Source organism: Polypterus senegalus, chromosome 3, assembly GCF_016835505.1.
Source record: "Polypterus senegalus isolate Bchr_013 chromosome 3, ASM1683550v1, whole genome shotgun sequence".
In the NCBI taxonomy this organism is placed as follows: Eukaryota; Metazoa; Chordata; class Cladistia; order Polypteriformes; family Polypteridae; genus Polypterus; species Polypterus senegalus.
In genome coordinates, this window is record NC_053156.1 from 256,839,734 (window position 1) to 256,861,440 (window position 21,707).

At 38.5% G+C, this 21,707-nt stretch overlaps 1 protein-coding gene and 1 non-coding gene across 2 annotated transcripts in view; both read left to right on the forward strand.

The window, feature by feature from the left end:
* The first annotated feature begins 233 nt into the window (after positions 1 to 233).
* Positions 234 to 305, forward strand: trnaa-ugc. The gene has a single exon. It is a non-coding gene; the product is annotated as a tRNA-Ala (tRNA).
* Positions 306 to 858: 553 nt separating this feature from the next.
* ift172 (intraflagellar transport 172) overlaps positions 859 to 21,707 on the forward strand; it is a 119,497-nt gene continuing 98,648 nt past the window's right edge. The window contains exons 1-5 of the mRNA XM_039748938.1: positions 859 to 1,014; positions 16,482 to 16,625; positions 18,963 to 19,075; positions 19,755 to 19,794; positions 20,047 to 20,112. Of these exons, the coding sequence (XP_039604872.1) occupies positions 976 to 1,014; positions 16,482 to 16,625; positions 18,963 to 19,075; positions 19,755 to 19,794; positions 20,047 to 20,112 (402 nt within the window). The 5' untranslated portion in view covers positions 859 to 975. The remainder of the gene's footprint in view (positions 1,015 to 16,481; positions 16,626 to 18,962; positions 19,076 to 19,754; positions 19,795 to 20,046; positions 20,113 to 21,707) is intronic.

Below are 21,707 nucleotides of genomic sequence, written 5' to 3' on the forward strand. Positions count from 1 at the left end.
ATCATAAATATTTCAGCATATTCAGTGCCGTTTATGTGGAATTTTAGCGAATGATTATGTTAATATTGTACGTTATAGAATGGGTTACATTATAGTTTAGACTTTGATATTCAAATGCAGCCTTAATGAGTATTTAGAATGAGCAGATATGTTGTACTATTTAAATACAAAAATTCAAATAACTACAGTTTCAATAATTATATAAGGCTTGAAGCAAAGTACTTTTTAAGATTGGGGATGTAGCTCAGTGGTAGAGCGCATGCTTTGCATGTATGAGGCCCCGGGTTCAATCCCCGGCATCTCCAAATTGAACTTTTAATTTAATAAAAATAAATATTTGTGTATTTTTTTAAATCAGCCTCGTACTTGTCGAATTAATCATTTCGTTTGTGATGTTTTTCGTGCAAAACAAGTGCAAAAACACGCAAAACGCCACGCTTCAGAAAGCTAGGCCCCGCATAGAGGGCGGTGTCGAGCGTCAAATCAGTGAACGTCGAGAGATAGTCAGAAATCAGGGCGTTGCTGTTACCATGGAGGCGCTTAATACATTGTTTCGTTAGCAACGGACTACTTCCGTTAGCTTTAGTGCTCCATAATAATAAAAGCCCCAACAGCTTTTTGGTTTTATAGCAGTTCAATTTTGTGTTTTGCTAGAGGGAAAACGTATAATTTGTATAAGTTCATTAACGTATCATTGTTAGGATAGAATTTGCATTAATTAAACTAGTTATTTTGTCTTTTATATATTTTCAGATACTGAATCGTCACAAACAGCCATCTGACGAGTTACGTTGAACTTTTATTTTGATACAGTAAATACCTATCGGGCAGGAAGTAGACATTTGTGTTGGTGGCTGTTGCTAGAGCTGCATTGTACATCAGCCGGTGGGATTTTGAATATAAAACATGACTCCTTCGTTCTCACTGGTCCTTGGGAAACCTCATTGAAACACTTTGTGTAAAAAAAGTTTGGAAATGCAGCTGAAATATCTCAAAACCCTTCTCACCCCTCAAGTAAGTTTGCACATTTGATTTTAACTCCAGGGCGGGTGATCTAACAACGTGCGTACTTAATTAGCAGTGCATCACTACGGATGCCCATTTTTCTCTAACATATTTTACGGGTATTTTGAAATGCTGTTAGTAGTAAACTGGTTTGATAGTATAATGACTTGATTTACAGTATTATTACAGCAGCTGGTGATCATTAAAATAGAGTTAATTTTGTCCTTAAATAACCTGAGGTATAGACTATTGCTTGTTGAAGTGATGCTTGTTCATTTTAGACAGGACCCAAAAGGAGAGCAGAGGGTTTGTTTCTCCAGCAGTTGTGATGTGCCTCTCACATTTTTTGCCACCAATTCTAGTGATCTGTCCTTACACTGAATGCAGAAAAGGAGTATATTTTGTGTAAAATGTTAAAATCTTTATAAAAAGTTTATGCCAAGTTTAAATTACCCTCATTTATTTATTTTTATTGACATATTTATATGTACCATTTATTCTTGTGCATCAGTACTAGAGTACCTGTAAAAAACTTTCAGCTACATTGTTTGTTTGTATAAAAATGTGCTATATGAATAATTGTTGTTGTAGTGTTCCAGGATAATTTCTTTTTCAGTGCTAATGCTATGGTGACTGTACATCTTACCTACAGATACTCTTACTTTGTTTCCAGCGATGGACAGTCCTGGTCCAAGTGAACCACAGTGGCTACAAGCTTAATTTAATGTCTGTCTTTTAGTGAACTGATCTCTTTGTCAAATCAGACTGCTTACCCTAGCCCACTAGCTCATATTCTGTTCAGAAGTCAATAGAAATCTGACTTATTTTCGGAGGCTCAGTGTCATATGCAGCATGTTAATCCCTGTCTATTGCTCAGAGGTGCTGGTTCGCATCCTGGCAAGAGCTCAGCACCTTCCATCCGCAATAAAAATTGCATTTTCAGCCAAGCTCACTTGTCGCTTTGCTCATTCTTTCTTCAGTAGCTTTACCACGCCCTTAATAAAAAAAAAACACATCATCGACCTGAAGCTAAGCATGTTTGGGCCTGGCCAGTACTTGGATGGGAGACCATCTAAGAAAAGCTTGGGTTGCTGTTGGAAGAGGTGTTGTTGAGGCTAGCAGGGGGTGTTTACCCAGTGGTCTGAAAGTGGATCCCAATGCCCCACTGCAGTGATGGGCACACTGTGCTGTAAAAATGGCACCGTCCTTCAGACGTAAAACCAAGGTCCTGACTCTCTGTGGTCACAAAATATTCCTGGGCATCCTTCATAAAGAGTAGGGTGTATCCCTCTGTCCTCGCTAAATTGCCCACGACAGGATAGTCATTTTGGCTATTAATCATCCCCACTCTCTAACTGGCTAACTGTCTCTCACCACTTCACCATCTAACAGCTAACGTGTGGTGAGAGTACTGGCGCAAAAATGGCTGCTGTCACATCATCCAGGTGGATGGTACACGTTAGTGGTAGTTGAATTGGCTTATAACTCACTGAAGCGCTTTGAGTAGTGAGAAGAAGCTCTAGATAAATGTAAAGAATTATTATTATGTTACATTTCAGGAATATATGACTTGTACAAAGGGTCTTCATTTTTTGCTTCATTTTACATTTTTGGGGGTGGGGGGCACTTAATTGTGAGCTTTTAATCTCAAATAATCAGCTAAATGATTTTTTTTACAGTCCCTTAAGCTCTTTATTTTATTATTTTTTTTGTTGATTTTTCACATAAACAAGGTAAAGTTTTTGTAATTCTTAATATCATGTCAGTTAGGCAATGGAAGGGCCGAGGGGCATGATTGTTGGCTGTGCATCAGGTGGCCTTAATCTGGCTCTGCCCCTTCCTCTACTACAGACATTTTCTGAGTTAAAGTTGACAATGGAGACAGTGCGTTTTCAGCTAATGTTCTTGGTTTAAAGTTACTTGTTCATTGGTATAAATCGGGGGGCCTCCAACTCCAGTTCTGGAGGGCAACAGTAGTTTCAGGTTTTCGTCTAAACCCTTTTCTTAATTAGTGACCGTTTTTTGCTGCTGATTAAGTTCTTTTACTTTAATGTTAATCAACTTGCTATTTAGGACTCAGACCCCTAATTATTTATCTCTTCCTTAGTAAAAGTGTCCATTGTACAATACAATATCAGAAAATAAAGAAAGGTGAAGGGCTCTGTAATGTTGATCTGATCAGGCCCACAAAACATTTTGATTGTGTTCTTAGATAAAATTAAAACCCACAGTTTTGGAAATGTTTGCTGTGCCAGAATGAGAGCACTAACAAGCAGTGGAATTAAATAATGGCTTTAATTAACAACAAGAATGGGCTTTTAATTAACAAACTGGTTGGAGTGAAATTTTTCGTATTTTTGAGGCCCCCTATTGGCTCACTTTACATCTAATTTCTGTTTGGGTGCCACTTAAGGAAAAAAATGAAGCAATTAAGAGAACTCAATCTTAAAAGAAAAACAAGTCTATTATATTGAAGGGAAAGAATTTTCATTAGCAGCCAGAACTGGTCACAAACTAAGAAAAGTATGAGAATGAAAACTTGCAGCCACAACACACTCCAGGGCCAGAGTTTTAGGACCAGAGTTTCAGACCCCTGATATAAAGGATGAAAAGCAGAGGGAGATCAATAAACCAATCTTGCAGTATAGTTCTATTAATGACATGTATAGTCATTGTTCTTCTTTTTGTTGTAATGGTGGAAGGCTGTCCAGCACTTGACATTCCATGCATTTATCTTTAAAATACTAATCCAATTCACAATCCATTCATTTTGCAAAGAAGTAACATTCTAGATATTATAGTTATGCCCTTAATATGCCTATTTATGCATTTCTTTATTTAAAGAGGTTCTGTAAAAAGACAAATTATCTATCTATCTATCTATCTATCTATCTATCTATCTATCTATCTATCTATCTATCTATCTATCTATCTATCTATCTATCTATCTATCTCCTCTGCTATGAATTTAAATGGTAAAGGAAGGCTAGGTGTCACATTAATAATACATTTTATTGAAAGGTATTTCTATGCAATGCTTGACTCCAATTAATTATTCTATTTTTAAAAGACCAAGGACAAAATATTGAATTGCTTAATGTGCAGCTTACTAAGGCCATTGTACTCTGCCTTTTTGGGAAACAGAGCAATTGGAGAAGCTTTCCAAGATTTTTGACTTTGATATCTTTCTATTATAAAAAGAATCTTGGAAGGAGACGAGATGTGATTTTCTCGGAGAGACACTTATATGTCCCGCGTGATGAGTCCACACCTGGGGCAGAAAATAAAGGACAAAGAGTAGATGACAAAGTAGAGCGTTGTAAAGAATTCAAAAATGTTGGCGCAGTACACATGCAGAGCAGGTTAGAGATAATGGAAGTCCAAAATTTGAAAGTCTCAAAAAAGGATAGGAAAAAACGTATTGGCGCAAACAAACGGAAACTATTATTCTGTGAAATAACAGAACAGCAAAAAAAAGATAGAATATATTGTTCGGATTTAAACTTTAAATCGGAGACTTGTAGATCACCTAATTCGTGTTGCCAGCAAGAATTAAGTTTCCAAAAATGTTGGCGTGGTGTGAAGTCCCGTGAGATGGAGACTTTTAACATGAGATTCTTTCAAGAATCTACTTACAATTATTTTCAAACAAGACCACGGTCATCTAACCTCAGTCGTGTGAATGCTTTTGTCAGACACACTTCCTGCACTCTCATCTCTGATAAATTTTATCAGGACAATAATTTTATACATTCTAGATGACACGTCAATGACTAAGCGAAGAACAAAGAGCATGGACAAATATTCGAAAAAGTCGTTTTATTTATTAAAGGGAAAGGCACAGGTAAAGTTATATGTTGTGTTGTCACAATGTAAGTCCAAATATGGAATCAAAATTCAATGCGATCTTGAAGAAAAGTTCATTCCAAATAATGTTTTTACTAAAGTTTTAAAGTAAAAGTGAAAATAATACATATGTAACAATTCCCTTGAAAATAAAATCTCTTAAAATTGTATATCCGGTTAACCAAAACCGAGGGTGGGCGAGCGAAGTGCACAGGGGGCAGAGCTCCCTAGTGTATAAGAAGTCTGAACACAGGACTTATTTTCTTAAAGCACTTTTAAAGAAGGACACTTTTCGGAAGGTCTGCTCAAGGGAATTAATGTTTACTGATGTCAGAGACCTCCAGGTTGCTTATTATTACTGGTTAGTGCTGCAATGATTAGTCGATGTAATCGACGACGTCGACTACGAGAAATCGATGACGTGGATTTTTTTATTGTCGATGTGTCATAAACAGAACCTTCAATAGACGCTCCAGTCACAAAGAACCACATTGGTTTTTGTTACTGCAATACTCTACATGAACGTCTGGGGGCAGTATTGTGTGTTATTGTTTGTCAAGAGTGCACACAGTTCTACCAACGAAGAAGAACGTCTGAGGAGAAGAAGAATGTAGAGGAAAATAAACATAGTTGCAATGGCGAGTCGGATAGAGAAGGGGGAAGGAGACGGAAAAAAATTGAGACAGAAACTTTCTAAAGTGTGGGAGCACTTCACTGAAAAAGAAAAAAAAGTTGAATGCAAATTATTCAAAGCAGAGCTTTCTTTCCACGAAGGCACCACCGTAATGCATGAGCATCTGAAACGCAGGCATCCTAGAGCTGTGATGCTGCAGTCTTTTGCGAGTTAAGTTTTAGCGAGTAAAGTTAGTGTTACGTGTTAATGTTGATGTTTGTACTATAATGTGTATACCAAGGTTTCGACAATAATAGTTAACCCTTAAACTGGCACATACTTAGGGGTTAATGCACCGCTGGGCTCCAAATACTTTTTAGCTGCAGTTTTTAAGTAAACGTCACAATTCACAAAGAAAATGTGAAATTTTATTGGAACACATATTTGTTTTCATGCAAAGCGCATCACAATTACTGCAACACTGATCATTTTACACACTGCAAATGAACTGTAAAAACTATAAAAAAAACTACTGCAACAATCTATTATTATATGTTCAAGGCGCAACTGAAGTCAGTTGATGAAATTCAGTAAATTACCGAGCCAATTGCGCTTAAAGTGGCTGCATGCAAACACACAGAGGTAAATGCTGATGATTGCAGGCTCATCTAGTGCAGAAGCTGAAGCCCAGAGACAGTGATGCTGCAGTGGTGCCGGGGCTGGTAGTTCTCATGAGCTGGCTGCTCAATGAATGTACAACACTGACTGATTAGCTCCGGCGTGCTGCCAAATTGCTCTGTGAAGCAAATATAGCCGGTTGCGGGGTTCAATGAATGTCCGTCGCCGAATATACTTGCCCCCTGTGTGCTGGCAAATTGCACTGAGACACGGCTACAGCCAGTTGCAGCATTCAATGAATATACATCGCTGAATATACTCGGCTCCGGCGTGCTGGCAAATTGCACTGAGAAACAACTTTAGCTGGTTGCGGAGTTCAATGAATGTACGTCGCTGCATATACTCGGCTTAGGCATGCATCCAAATATGGCAGCACTGGAAACTGACTCTAGCCAGTTGCAGTGGTTTAAGGGTTAAGTGAATATAATTTCAGTTATGTTTGCTGACGTGATTGGAGCTATAGTAAACGAGTGAATAGGTGTAGCTGAGCCGACATAGTTTTTTTTCTTCTTTTTTCGTATAATATTTGAGTTTATATGAATAGTAAACCATCTCTAACTAACGTTAGGTAACTTGTGTTTTGGAGTATATCAGTAATTAGCTTGTTACATATTTTAGTCCGTTATTTTTTTATTTTGCCATAATATATAGTACATGATGTGATAAACTACAACACTTTTCCTTCAGAGTGTGATGATTAAAATATCATTCTCTATCTGCAAAATGATTCTTGTGTATTCCTGCTACCTCTTTTCCCTCTGAATGTCTCTTCTCAGCAGCTGAGAACATTTGTCTCAAAGAAGAGAGCCAACCTCACACCAGAGCATGTTGAAATGCACACGTTCCTGCACTGGAGTCAGGAATATATGAACTGAATCTTTTATAAACTGTACATTGTTTTATTTTATTTGTAGTAAAGCTTTATTTAAACTGTTGGACATTAAGACACACCAGTGGCCATTTTTGGTTAAGTTAAATGCACTTTTTTTGTTTAAAGACTATGTGCACTTTAGTTTGTATTGTTTGCATTTATTTTTTATTGTGATGGTCACACTAATATAAAACATCTGATTATTTTCAAATTCATATGTTTCACTGGTTGTTATTTTAATTTGATTATTAATTTTAATCGTGTTAATGCAGAGACATCAGGGTGACATTCACAGGTTGACAGACATGAGTAGATGAGGTAAGATATGCACTGGAGCCCAGAACAGGATGTGCAACCACAAGTTGTAGGCATCAAAATAGTCAGGCATGAAATAATCGTGACTAATCTGGAAAAAAAAAATTGAACAATTAGTCGACTACCAAAATAATCATTAGTTGCAGCCCTATTACTGGTTATTGTTTGACTGCCATCTTTTGGTTCCTACCAGCATCACAAGTCTGGGAGAAAATGAAACTCCTGTTGGGTGTTTACTGTAATCAACATCAGCAGTGGTGTTTTTTTAAGTTTGTTTAGTTACTATTTTAATGCCTTGTTTTGCCCTGTTTGGTTGTTTTCCACACAGTTATTATGTCTTTTCCACACTCAACTTTATTAGTGTTATTATTTACTCTTTATTTATTTCTTGGCTTATTTTGGTTACTTCTGTACTACTGTACTTATTCACATACACAGTTGTGCATCTGGCCTTTTTTTTCTATCCTGATAGATCTAGTTTGCACCCTTCTCTCAAGACGGAAGTAGACACGTTTGTATGAAATCAGTCTTTCACATTCTGAAAAGAAACAATAGACCCCTTTTTGAGAAAGCTGTTTCATTGTGGCCATTTTATAACCAGAACTGTACTCTAAAAATTCCAGGACCTTGCAACTCAGTGAACAGAATAACAGATGTCAGTGGTGCTAATGTGATTACAAACTTCTTAAATACCAATTAAGTTTTATATATGACTAATTAAGGATAAGCTAAGGGAGTTTACCATTAGGACACTGAAGGAATGGCTGCTAAAATGGGCTTTTTGCAGTGATATGTGAATAATAAATTAAAAGTCAATAATAGCCATTAGAAGCACAAGTAATGTCTTGTCTATATTTTAAATCATTTTAATGGTATCTTGATAAAAATGTTAAAAGTTTCTATCAAAAACATTACAATTTCTGGGTGTGTCCAGACATTTGACTAAATTGGTGTTAACGCAGCATTGTGCAACATTTGCAAATACACAGTTTCAATTTTCTCTCAATATTTTTTGTTGAAGAAATGGTTGTAAAGAATAGGTAACATATGCATTTCTCAAACTAATCCTAATTTTATTCATAACTTGTGTTTTTTGTTGTTGTGGGTACACTTGACAAAGAGGAAAATGTAGATGCAAGCAGATGCTGAGAAGGGATATCAGTTCCCCAATTTCTACTAGGTAGCTTAGGTGAAAACTATAATATACAGTAGTGTGGAGCTAGATGGTAAGTAAGAAAAATTCCATATTTCTGTTTGATGCAAAGTGACAGGCAGTTTAACATTGATAAATGCCTATTCTGTACTCTTATGAAATTCCTTGGACCAGAGGAAGATATCAGAGAGTGTGTCACCTCCTGGATACTATAAAGTATACAGTTAGGTCCATGAATATTTGGACTGAGACAACTTTTTCTAATTTTGGTTCTCTACATTACCTCAATGAATTTTAAATGAAACAACTCACATGCAGTTGAAGTGCAGACTTTCAGCTTTAATTCAGTGGGTTGAACAAAAGATTGCATAAAATGTGAGGGAACTAAAGTATTTTTTAACACAATCCCTTTATTTCAGGGGCTCAAAAGTAATTGGACAAATTAAATAACTGGAAATAAAATGTTCATTTCTAATACTTGGTTGAAAACTCTTTTCTGGCAATGACAGCCTGAAGTCTTGAATTCATAGACATCACCAGATGTTGGGTTTCCTCCTTTTTAATGCTCTGCCAGGCCTTTACTGCAGCGGCTTTCAGTTGCTGTTTGTTTGTGGGCCTTTCTGTCCGAAGTTTAGTCTTCAACAAGTGAAATGCATGCTCAATTGGGTTAAGATCAGGTGACTGACTTGGCCATTCAAGAATTTTCCACTTCTTTGCTTTAATAAACTCCTGGGTTGCTTTGGCTGTATGTTTTGGGTCATTGTCCATCTGTATCATGAAACGCCGCCCAATCAATTTGACTGCATTTAGCTGGATTTGAGCAGACAGTATGTGTCTGAACACCTCAGAATTAATTAGGCTGCTTCTGTCCTGTGTCACATCATCAATAAACACTAGTGTCCCAGTGCCACTGGCAGCCATGCACGCCCAAGCCATCACACTGCCTCCACTGTGTTTTACAGATGATGTGGTATGCTTTGGATAATGAGCTGTTCCACACCTTCTCCATACTTTTTTCTTGCCATCATTCTGGTAGAGGTTGATCTTGGTTTCATCTGTCCAAAGAATGTTTTTCCAGAACTGTGCTGGCTTTTTTAGATGTTCTTTAGTCCAATCTAGCCTTTCTATTCTTGAGGCTTATGAGTGGCTTGCACCTTGCAGTGCACCCTCTGTATTTACTTTCATGCAGTCTCTTTATGGTAGACTTGGATATCGATACACCTACCCCCTGAGAGTGTTGTTCACTTGGTTGGCTGTTGTGAAAGGGTTTCTCTTCACCATGGAAATGATTCTGCGATCATCCACCACTGTTGTCTTCTGTGGACATCCAGGTCTTTTTGCGTTGCTGAGTTCACCAGTGCTTGCTTTCTTTCTCAGGATGTACCAAACTGTAGATTTTGCCACTCGTAATATTGTAGCAATTTCTCGGATGGGTTTTTCTGTTTTCGCAGCTTAAGGATGGCTTCTTTCACCTGCATGGAGAGCTCCTTTGACCACATGTTGTCTGTTCACAGCAAAATCTTCCACATGCAAGCACCACACCTCAAATCAACTCCAGGCCTTTTATCTGCTTAATTGATAATGACATAACAACGGACTTGCCCACACCTGCCCATGAAATAGCCTTTGAGTCAATTGTCCAATTACTTTTGAGCCCCTGAAATGAAGGGATTGTGTTAAAAAATGCTTTAGTTGCCTCACATTTTTATGCAATCGTTTTGTTCAACCCACTGAATTAAAGCTGAAAGTCTGCACTTCAACTGCATGTGAGTTGTTTCATTTAAAATTCATTGAGGTAATGTATAGAACCAAAATTAGAAAAAAGTTGTCTCAGTCCAAATATTTATGGACCTGACTGTTGTGGAACGATCCCCGGACACAGACAGGCAGACATGTTTTTTTTAATCACCACCACATGTTTATTAATCCTAATATTTACAATGTTTAAGTGCACCACAAACCCCAAAGTCCAGGCCAAACCACACTGCCACTTCTGCGGACCGTCTCCTTCTCTCTCTTCAGCAACCTCGTCCGTCTTCCACCCGACTCCAGCCCCAAATGAAGGGAGGCGGCCCTATTTAAATAAGCACCCAGATGTGCTCCAGGTGTGTTCCCGGCAATCTCCCACCGACAAGTCCCAGTGTGGCTGAAGTGCTGGCTATCCACACTCATCTCCCCCCCAGCACCTTGCCAGCTTTGTACCTATGGCCCAGAGGCTAAAACTGGATACACCTGGAAGAAAATGGATGTGTGTCGCTATTTTAAAAAGCAAATAATCTTACCACTCGCACAGCTGACAATTGATTGGCCACACCATTATGTTCTCAAAGCTTGCATACATTTCTATATATCGGCTAATTCTACGATTTCATGAAAATGGCAATAATGAAAACACTAACTTGTCTTAAAAATGCAGCAAATTTTCCTGCCTTATTAAATCAAACGATGCTAGACTTTTAAAGAGAAGGTGGGATTCACACAATTCCACGGCAGTATTCAAGCCCTGCTAGTCATTTCTGAATGCAGTCCTGTTTTGATAATGATTAGGCGACTAGGAGTGTGAAGTTTACCTTATAAGTCACACTTTCAAGCATAACCTTGTATTCCATCAATTTAAAATTGTATTTGTATTGAAAGAGTAGGTAGTGTGCTGCATTTTCATGGACATGTGTCCTAAAGTTAGTCAAAGTAATTTTGGGCAGAGTTAACCTAAACCAGACATAGTGGAGAAGCAAAAAATTCAGATAGCTGATGTTAGTCCTTGTAAATTGGGTGTACACTTTTTTAGCTGCCCATCATTTTATGATTAGTATGGCTTTTAGAACTTATAGGCAATGTCTATCTTTGTGCTAATCCAGCTTTCATTAATATTGTGACACTGAAAGGCAGCTGGAAAAGACTAACACTTGCGGATGTTGTCTTCTGTATGCTGAAAGTCAACATGTCACAGATACCCTGAAATTAACTCTTGTTACTTTGTTAGGCAATGAAAGATCGATATTTTATTTAAGACGGTAGTCTCAGCATAAGCAGAAGTAGCTGCTTAAACACTGAGAAAATCTAGGTTTTCCTGAAAAAGTTTAATGTTTGGTTTAAGTTGATTTTCATTAAAATGTAATATTTAATTTGCTGAATCCAAAATAAACTAATGCAGTGGGACAGTCCATACTAATGAAAGTTATAAGAGGTATTTGCAGTGAACCTGTGTGTGTGTGTATGTCTATATATACTGTATATTGAAACATAGAAAATTGGCCATTAAAATCATAATAACTCATCCTTAAAGAATCTAGATACAGATCACCATGGTGTATTTCCTCTGTGTGAAAGTTTAAAGGTGAAATGTTTGCTTTCAAATAGAGAATAAGATAGATAGATAGATACTTTATTAATCCCAAGGGGAAAATCACATAATCCAGCAGCAGCATATTGATACAAAAAACAATATTAAATTAAAGAGTAATAAAAATGCAGGTAAAAACAGACAATAACTTTGAATAATGTTAACGTTTACCCTCCTGGGTGGAACTGAAGAGTCGCATAGTGTGGGGGAGGAACGATCTCCTCAGTCTGTCAGTGGAGCAGGACAGTGACTGCAGTCTGTCGCTGAAGCTGCTCCTCTGCCTGGAGATGACACTGTTCAGTGTATGCAGTGGATTTTCCATGATTGACAGGAGCCTGCTCAGCGCCCGTCGCTCTGCCATGGATGTCAACCTGTCCAGCTCCGTGCCTACAATAGAGCCTGCCTTCCTCACCAGTTTGTCCAGGCATGAGACGTCCTTCTTCTTTATGCTGCCTCCCCAGCACACCACCGCGTAGAAGAGGGCACTCGCCACACCCGTCTGGTAGAACATCTGCAGCATCTTATTGCAGATGTTGAAGAACGCCAACCTTCTAAGGAAGTATAGTCGGCTCTGACCTTTCTTACACAGAGCATCAGTATTGGCAGTCCAGTCCAATTTATCATCCAGCTGCACTCCCAGGTATTTATAGATCTGTACCCTCTGCACACCATATCCCCTGATGATCAAGGAGTCCAGGAGGGGCCTGGGCCTCCTAAAATCCACCACTAGTTCCTTGGTCTTGCTGGTGTTCAGGTGTAAGTGGTTTGAGTCGCACCATTTAACAAAGTCCTTGATTAGCTTCCTATACTCCTCCTCCTGCCCACTCCTGATGCAGCCCACAATAGCAGTGTTGTCAGCGAACTTTTGCACATGGCAGGACTCCGAGTTGTATTGGAAGTGGGAGAGGGATCAGTGTAGCATAAAGATGATGGCATCCTCCGCTCCCACCTTCTCCTGGTATGCGAACTGCAGAGGGTCGAGGGCACGACAGACCTGTGGCCTCAGGTGGTGAAGCAGCAGCCACTCAATGGTCTTCATCACATGTGACGTCAGAGCGACAGGCCGGAAGTCATTCGGCTCACTAGGACGTGATACCTTTGGGACTGGGGTGATACATGATGTTTGCCTCGGGACTCTCCCCTGTTCCAGGCTCAGGTTGAAGATGTGCTGTAGAGGACTCCTCAGTTCCAGCGCACAGGCCTTCAGCAGTCGTGGCGATACTCCCATCAGAACCCGCTGCTTTGCTGGCACGAAGTCTCCTCAGCTCTCTGCTCACCTGCGCTGCTGTGTAATTGTGAGTGGGGCTGTCTCTCCTATGCTGGTATTAGCAGAAGGATGGTTGGAGGATGCAGTACTCCGAGGTGAGAGTGGGTTAGGGTGGTCAAACCTGTTAAAGAAGTTGTTCATTTGGTTTGTTCTCTACACGTCTCTCACGATGGTGGCATCCCGCTTCAAGCTGCAGCCAGTGATGATCTTCATCCCATCCCACATTTCCTTCATGCTGTTATTCTGCAACTTCTGCTCCAGCTTTCTCCTGTACTGCTCCTTTGCTGCCTTGAGCTGGACTCAGAGTTCCTTCTGCACGAGCTTGAGCTCATGTTGACCACTGCCTTTAAAAGCCCTTTTCTTCTGGTTCAAAAGGCCCTTGATGTCACTTGTAATCCATGGCTTGTTGTTAGCATAGCAGCATACTGTTCTTACTGGAACTACAATGTCCATGCAGAAGTTGATGTAATCCGTAGTGCAGTCAACAACCTCCTCAATGTTCTCACTATGTGATCTCTGCAGGATATCCCAGTTCGTAGTTCCAAAGCAGTCTCTCAGAGCCTGCTCTGCCTCAGGGGACCACTTCCTGAATGAGCATGTGGTTGTAGGTAGCTCCCTCACTCTTGGTTTGTAGTGAGGCTGAAGCAGAACCAGGTTATGATCTGCTTTCCCAAGCGCAGGCAGCGAGGTGGCGCTGTATGCGTCTTTAACGTTTGCATACAGTAGGTCAATAGTCCTATTTCCCCAGGTGTTACAATTCACATACTGGGAGAAGGCAGGTACAGTGGGATGCAAAAGTTTGGGCAACCTTGTTAATAGTCATTATTTTCCTGTATAAATCGTTGGTTGTTACGATAAAAAATGTCAGTTAAATATATCATATAGGAGACAGACACAGTGATATTTGAGAAGTGAAATGAAGTTTATTGGATTTACAGAAAATGTGCAATAATTGTTCAAACAAACTCAGGTGCATAAATTTGGGCACCATTGTCATTTTATTGATTCCAAACCTTTTAGAACTAATTATTAGAACTCAAATTGGCTTGGTAAGCTCAGTGACCCCTGACCTACATACACAGGTGAATCCTATAATGAGAAAGTGTATTTAAGGGGGTCAATTGTAAGTTTCCCTCCTCCTTTGATTTTCTCTGAAGAGTAGCAATATGGGGGTCACAAAACAACTCTCAAATGACCTGAAGACAAAGATTGCTCACCATCATGGTTTAGGGGAAGGATACAGAAAGCTGTCCCAGAGATTTAAGCTGTCTGTTTCCACAGTTAGGAACATATTGAGGAAATGGAAGACCACAGACTCAGTTCAAGTTAAGGCTTGAAGTGGCAGACCAAGAAATATTTCGGATAGACAGAAGCGACGAATGGTGAGAACAGTCAGAGTCAACCCATAGACCAGCACCAAAGACCTACAACATCATCCTTGCAGCAGATGGAGTCACTGTGCATCGTTCAACCATTCGGCACACTTTACACAAGGAGATGCTGTATGCGAGAGTGATGCAGAGAAAGCCTTTTCTCCGCCCACAGCACAAACAGAGCCGCTTGAGGTATGCTCAAGCACATTTGGACAAGCCAGCTTCATTTTGGAATAAGGTGCTGTGGACTGATGAAACTAAAATTGAGTTATTTGGGCATAACAAGGGGCGTTATGCATGGAGGAAAAAAACACAGCATTCCAAGAAAAACACCTGCTACATACAGTAAAATATGGTGGTGGTTCCATCATGCTGTGGGGCTGTGTGGCCAGTGCAGGGACTGGGAATCTTGTCAAAGTTGAGGGACGCATGGATTCCATTCAGTATCAGCAGATTCTGGAGACCAATGTCCAGGAATCGGTGACAAAGCTGAAGCTGCGCCGGGGCTGGATCTTTCAACAAGACAACGACCCGAAACACTGCTCAAAATCCACTAAGGCATTCATGCAGAGGAACAAGTACAACGTTCTGGAATGGCCATCTCAATCCCCAGACCTGAATATAATTGAAAATCTGTGGTGTGAGTTAAAGGGAGCTGTCCATGCTTGGGAGCCATCAAACCTGAATGAACTAGAGATGTTTTGTAAAGAGGAATGGTCCAAAATACCTTCAACCACAATCCAGACTCTCATTGGAACCTACAGGAAGCGTTTAGAGGCTGTAATTTCTGCAAAAGGCGGATCTACTAAATATTGATTTCATTTCTTTTTTGTGGTGCCCAAATTTATGCACCTGCCTGATTTTGTTTGAACAATTATTGCACACTTTCTGTAAATCCAAAATCTGTGTCTCCTATATGATATATTTAACTGACATTTTTTATCATAATAACCAACGATTTATACAGGAAACTAATGACTATTAACAAGGTTGCCCAAACTTTTGCATCCCACTGTAATGTTTTGTGCAGCGTTGCATGGTTAAAGTCTCCAGCGATTAGCACAAGCGCCTCAGGGTGCTGTGTTTGCAACTTAGCAACCGCTGAATGGATGATGTCACTCGCTATCTCCGCGTTCGCTCGAGGGGGGATGTAAACAATAACAACAATCACGTGTCCAAACTCTCTGGGCAAGTAATAGGGACGCAAACTTATAGCCAACAGTTCGATGTCCCTGCAGCAAATGGAGTTTTTAACGTTTACATGTCCAGAGTTGCAACATCTTGTATTGACATAGAGAGCGACACCCCTTCCTTTCTGCTTCGCGCAGGTACTTGCGTCTCTGTTAGCTCTAACTGTGCTAAACCCGGGTAGCTCCACGTTAGCATCTGGGATGTTAGTTGTTAGCCACGTTTCACTAAAACACGGCAAACTGCATTCTCTGTAGATCCTGACATTTTTCACCAGTGCAGCCAGTTCATCGATCTTATTTGGTAGTGAGTTCACATTTCCCAGGATCACAGAAGGCACAGAAGCTTTGTAGCACCACTTTCTTGCTAGACGCTTGGCGTTTATCTTAGCACTGGCTTTGCTGCCCCGATACTGCCTTCTTACCTCGTCAGGTAAATAGGGAACCGCAGCAGCGTGTGCATTTGTTCTCAGCGCTTGAAGTTGACTATTTGAATAGACGAGTCTCGGTGTGTAAAAATCCATCTCCAAGTAGTAAAAAGTGTCCAGGGAACGAGTCCACATAAAAGAAAGTGGTAGGAGTTAACAGTGAAATAAAGAAAAATAGAGAAATAGGTAGAAAGATAAAGACTTTAAAGATAAAGTCATACACAGAGCTGCTGGAAAGGTTGCCACTCACGTCGGCGCCTGAGTCTTTCCATGATCAGTTCCGCAAAGCAATGCATAATGTTATTAAATGTGTTCTTTCTTAAGGTGTTTTTTTTTCTTCTAGTTTAGTCTTATTACTATACTTGTGTTCTAATTAATGAAGTATTTGTTTTTGACTTTCAGGCTGGTGCAGCTAGGATTCCCTGTATGGTATGGGCACCCAACAACACAAAGTTTGCCATTTGCACTTTGGACAGAGTAGTGCTGCTATATGATGAGCATGGAGAAAGAAGGGATAAATTCTCAACCAAGCCAATTGATGCAAAGGTGCTACATTGGTTTTCTGGCTATTCCTATTTTCAGCTAGATCATTAATGTGATTCAGGATAGACTATAATAGTACTAAAACATTCAAAATAAGAGTACTGAAGTGAAAATGATACTGTGCACGTTGTGTTTTTCCATTTTGTATTTTTAAATAGTTGTCCTATACTCCATCTTCTAATGAAATGAAAAAAAAAATAAATTGTAGTTTTACATAGAGTTTTTCCAATTAAACTTAAAAGTAAGCTAATGTTATAAAATGTACATATATGTAACAACAATTTGAAGTTGTGACTAGCATTTAGTTGTTCAACAGGTGAAACAATTTTTCTGATGTAATCTATTCATCATTAAATTAGATAAGTTTTATTAGAATAAGTAAATACAGTATTAAAACAGTTGCTTGCTAGTGATAATATTTTGACTTTGACACTGAATGGCAGAAAAAAATAGTCCCCTGGGATATTAATCCATGCTGGTTTAATCATCCTTATGTAGTAATAGGCCTAAAGAAAAAACAAGTTTGTCTTAGATTCCTGCAATGTGCATTAAGTTGCTATCTTGAATGGGACACAAATCCAGAGATTGCTAAACCTCACACACACACTCACCTAGTCACAAAGACTAATTAATCAGTTCATCTGAAATGCAAATTTCTTAATAGTAAACTCCTAAAAATGCGACCATTTTCAAACTGAAGTCTCTAGGCCTGTGAGGTAGCAAAGTTAAGCATTCACTATTGGGACAGCTAAATATAAGTTAGGTATATTATAACTACATGCAGTTTGTATTCAAGGTGCCTTATTTCAGCAGTTTTCAGAATCGATGCGTTCTTGTTTTTGGCAAGTACAAGTACATACTGGCTGCTAGATGTTTCTTGGTGCATTCATATTTTTTTGCTTAAAATAATATATATAAAAAAGATTTTAAGTGACATGATTTTTTCAAAAATGCACTAAAAAGTAACATTTTTTTTGTGCCAAGATTTTGTTGGTCATATATGACTAAAAAAAAAAAGTTGTGGAGTACCCATAAAATAATCAATTTAATTCAATTAAATTTAATTCAATTAAAATGAATAGATTAGTTAAAGTGAAATTTCTAACCAGCTTAACTATGGGAAGAAAATAACACATCATATAAAAGTTGATTAAAGTAAATAGGGTAATGGTTATAATTGGAGAAATTTTCAAATTGTAAGAGTTGTTTTTTTAATCATTTAAGGAATCTATTAATTAAACCTTCAATCTTTCTTATAAAATCTGAACACTTTATCCACTGAGCCAATATAGCCAAAATCACTGAAAAGAGTATTTTACCAAATTTTGCATATATTTGTATATGTGGCCCACTGCCAACAATGTCACATGCAGTGTCGTCGCTACCATTAAGATGAATTAGGCTTTCACATAGGGAGCAGATCATAAACAGGTGGAAAGTCCAGCCTCACGGCTATAGCTACAGAACAGTTGGTTGGTGCACTAATAAGCTTGCCCTAGAGCGCAAAATAACCTAGCACTGGCACTGGTCACTTACTGACCAATCTGGAGATTTTTCAGAATGTGTAAAAAGTCAGGGCCATCTATTTTTTTACTATGCAAGACACAGATATACACGATTGAGTTACTGCCCTCTACTTGCTCATATTAAGATACCTCTGTTGTTTAGTAGGTTAGCTTCCATGCTTTTGTAAGTGTTACCTGCTATAATAACTGGTCTCTAAATTATTAGGTGAGCTGTAATTTTTCGTGGCATGGTGAAAAATAAAACACTACTGTCTCACATCTCTAGGGACCTATAGTATGTTTGATTCTACTTGATCATAATCTGAGCCATGTTTGCACATACTTGTCATATCCCAGTACATCTGTTTAAGTCCTGTGGAAGCTAACTGTATCTGTGAATTGTCTTCATAAAAGTGAGTGTGAATACAATGTATGTGCATAAGTGTAACCTGTAATGGATTGGCATCATCATGGTTGCTTCCTCCCTTTAGCTTAAGGTAAAGATCAGGCTCTCTGTACACCTATAATATTAATTTTTATGTAAAGTTAAGATTTTGTGAAATAATCATTTGCACTTTACTAATTAAAAAAAGCAATGAACATGTCTTTAACAAGTAAATTTAAGACATTAATTTGACTTTTTTTAATACTTTTAAACTCTGCAATCTAAAAATCATTGTACCAGCCAAGATATATTTGAAATGCTATATACTATGTGCTATAGCATATTTGTCAATATACATTTTGAATTTAGACTGCTGTTTTTTATTTTAATATCTTGCATAGTTGTGGTTTTTGTTTTTCAATGTCTGTGCTCTTTTTGTCTTCCCATTAGTATGGAAAGAAGAGCTATGTCGTGAATGCTATGGCATTTTCTCCTGATTCAACAAAAATTGCCATTGGACAAAGTGATAATGTAATTTTTGTCTATAAAATTGGAGAAGATTGGTAAGTTCTGCTTTAAGCACACTTTTCATAACTAAACTAAGAGAAGAGAGAAATCATTAAAATAAGTAAGAGATAAGTTTTTAAATTTAATTTTCCATAAAGTCATTCAGTATGGATCTGGAGAGAATATAATATAGCGGTTTCCCCAAATTCTTACCTCAGTTAAATGATGATGTCTTAGTTTGACTGAAACCCAAAATCATCTGCAGTTTGAATAATGACAGGTATAACCATTCAAAGTTTAAAAGAGACTGACCAGAAATAGTACATGCAGATGAAAATGAAATGTATGTATTTTACAAGTAAAGTGGTAGTGGCATAGGGTATTGTAGTGATGTGTATAAATAGACTTACTTAATAACAAAAGTGTTAATTTCAATTACATTAGAAGTACAACTGTTTATTGAAAATGTTTGCTTTGGAAGACTTAGAGAGTCTTAGAGAGTTTAGTAATTATTTTTCAAGTAGTGAAATTTCACCTCTGCTCATATTTTGTCCCCTTGAATTAAGTGATTTAACTCCGCAAGTGCCCTCCCTACCGTTTGCATATAATGCTGAATGGTAACATGTAACATTTGAAAGGCATTTGCATCAGTGGGATCTTTTCTCTTTAAGATTAGAGTTTATATTTTCTCTGGTTTTACTTGCTGAAATAATCTTCAAGTACCTTATCTTGCAGGGGTGATAAGAAGGTTATCTGTAATAAATTTGTACAAACGGTAAGTGGTTTAATTATTCTTTTATAATTTACTAAAAAATGTTAAAACTGTTTTTAAACAGTTACAGTTATTTTTTATGGTTATCTGTGCTAATTTTAAAACATATTGTATTTTTATTCAAACTTATTCTTACTTAAGATAGCTTAAAGCAATTAGTTAGAATTAGAATCCACAAATGAATTTACAGTATAATATAAAATTTGTATACAAAGAGAAAAAGGTTTCTGTTTGCAACACTTTCTTTTTTTGCAGAGTGCAGTAATCTGTTTGATTTGGCCAGCTGAATATGATATTGTTTTTGGATTGGCAGACGGAAAGGTAAGAATCCATTTCTCCCTTTTCATATGACTGCTGTATGTTTAATTGTTTTTAGTATCCTTAAATATATCTAAATATTTTCAATGTATAAAACTGTCTAAATATTTCATATGTTAGACAGTGTTTCATAATCTGAGATAGAGGAGTTATGTTCTCCATCATAAGTGAAGTACAAAAAAGGTGAACAGGGCTCCAAAAACTCCACAAAAGGCCAGACCTTCCTTTTACAGTGGTCTGGGTTTGCTGGATAGGCCTAACCTCCAGGCTGCCTGGCCCCCAACTCTAAAGACAAGCATTCCAGCCTGCAGAAATTCAAAATGGGAAGACTGCTGCTGCAGTTAAAATTTAAAAAATGTTCACAAAAGGAGAAGAGGAAAACCAATTCCTTTAATAATTAATATATTTATTATACAAAAGAGCAAAACACATTTTGCCTAAAACAAATCAAGCTGTGTTCAGTTAAGTTTTGCATATGAATAAAATACAGTCCCTCTTGATTAATCTGAAATGCTAATAAAACAGAAGAAGAACCTTCAGAGTCTTTGAGATTAACATAACATGTTAAGTGTTATATCAGGCGTGGCGAGCGGCCGCAGGCGGTACCCAGCTGGGACGCCTGGAAGGACCGGTAGAGGGATTACGCCTCCTCCGCACCACAAGAGGGCAGCCTCTCTGGTTGGTACGTGGGCCACAGGAACGGAGCTTGGAAGCTCAACCCTATAGGGGCCCATGGTTACCGCCAGGGGGCACTTGAACCTCGAAGAAGCCCTGGACGTCAACACTTCCGCCACACCCGGAGGTGCTGGCGTAAGTATTACCAGGGACATCCAGAGTGCTTCCAGGTGCTTGTGCGGCACTTCCGCCACACCAGGAAGTGACACCGGAAGCTCATCAGGAGGCACCTGGAGCACGGCCGGGTGGACTTAAAAGGGGCCACCTCCCTCTGTTCAGTAGCTGGAGTCAGGTGGAAGAGGACAGAGCTCGGAGGAGAGGAGTGGAGGCAGCAGAGAAAGGACTGTTGAGAGCCCGGACTTTTGGGTGTGTGGTGCAGTGGCACTGGGTTGTGTGCGTGGTATTTGTACATAGTTGTAAATAATGTATAATAAACATGTGTTGGTGCTTGAACCAACCTGTGTCAAGGCTGGTTCACGCACAGGATGTGACATACACACCCTCACAGAAGGAATGGTTATTCATGGCTAGATGTTGACATGCTAGGTTACTGGAAGCAAAGCCAAAAAAAAAAAGAATATCCTCAAAGCAGAAATGAATTCTCTTGCTGGTGGGACATAGACATTTTGAAATATTGTTCTGTTTCCCAGTTTCACAAAAAGGCACTGCAAAACAGCATGCAGCAATAAATAACTACTTTGCTAACATGGCTTAATATTTAAGATAGCAGTTCCAGTTCATCAGTCTTTGATTTTGTTTTTTTTTTCTCTCTGTTTTGTAATTTTTATAACTTTTTTTATTATTCTTCACCTAACAAATATAATATTCTGTATGATGTTTTTGAAAGCCAATGATATTTATCACATTTTTGTTTTGCTGATGAAGAAATGTAGGACGACTGTAAGCATATCATAGAACAGTTG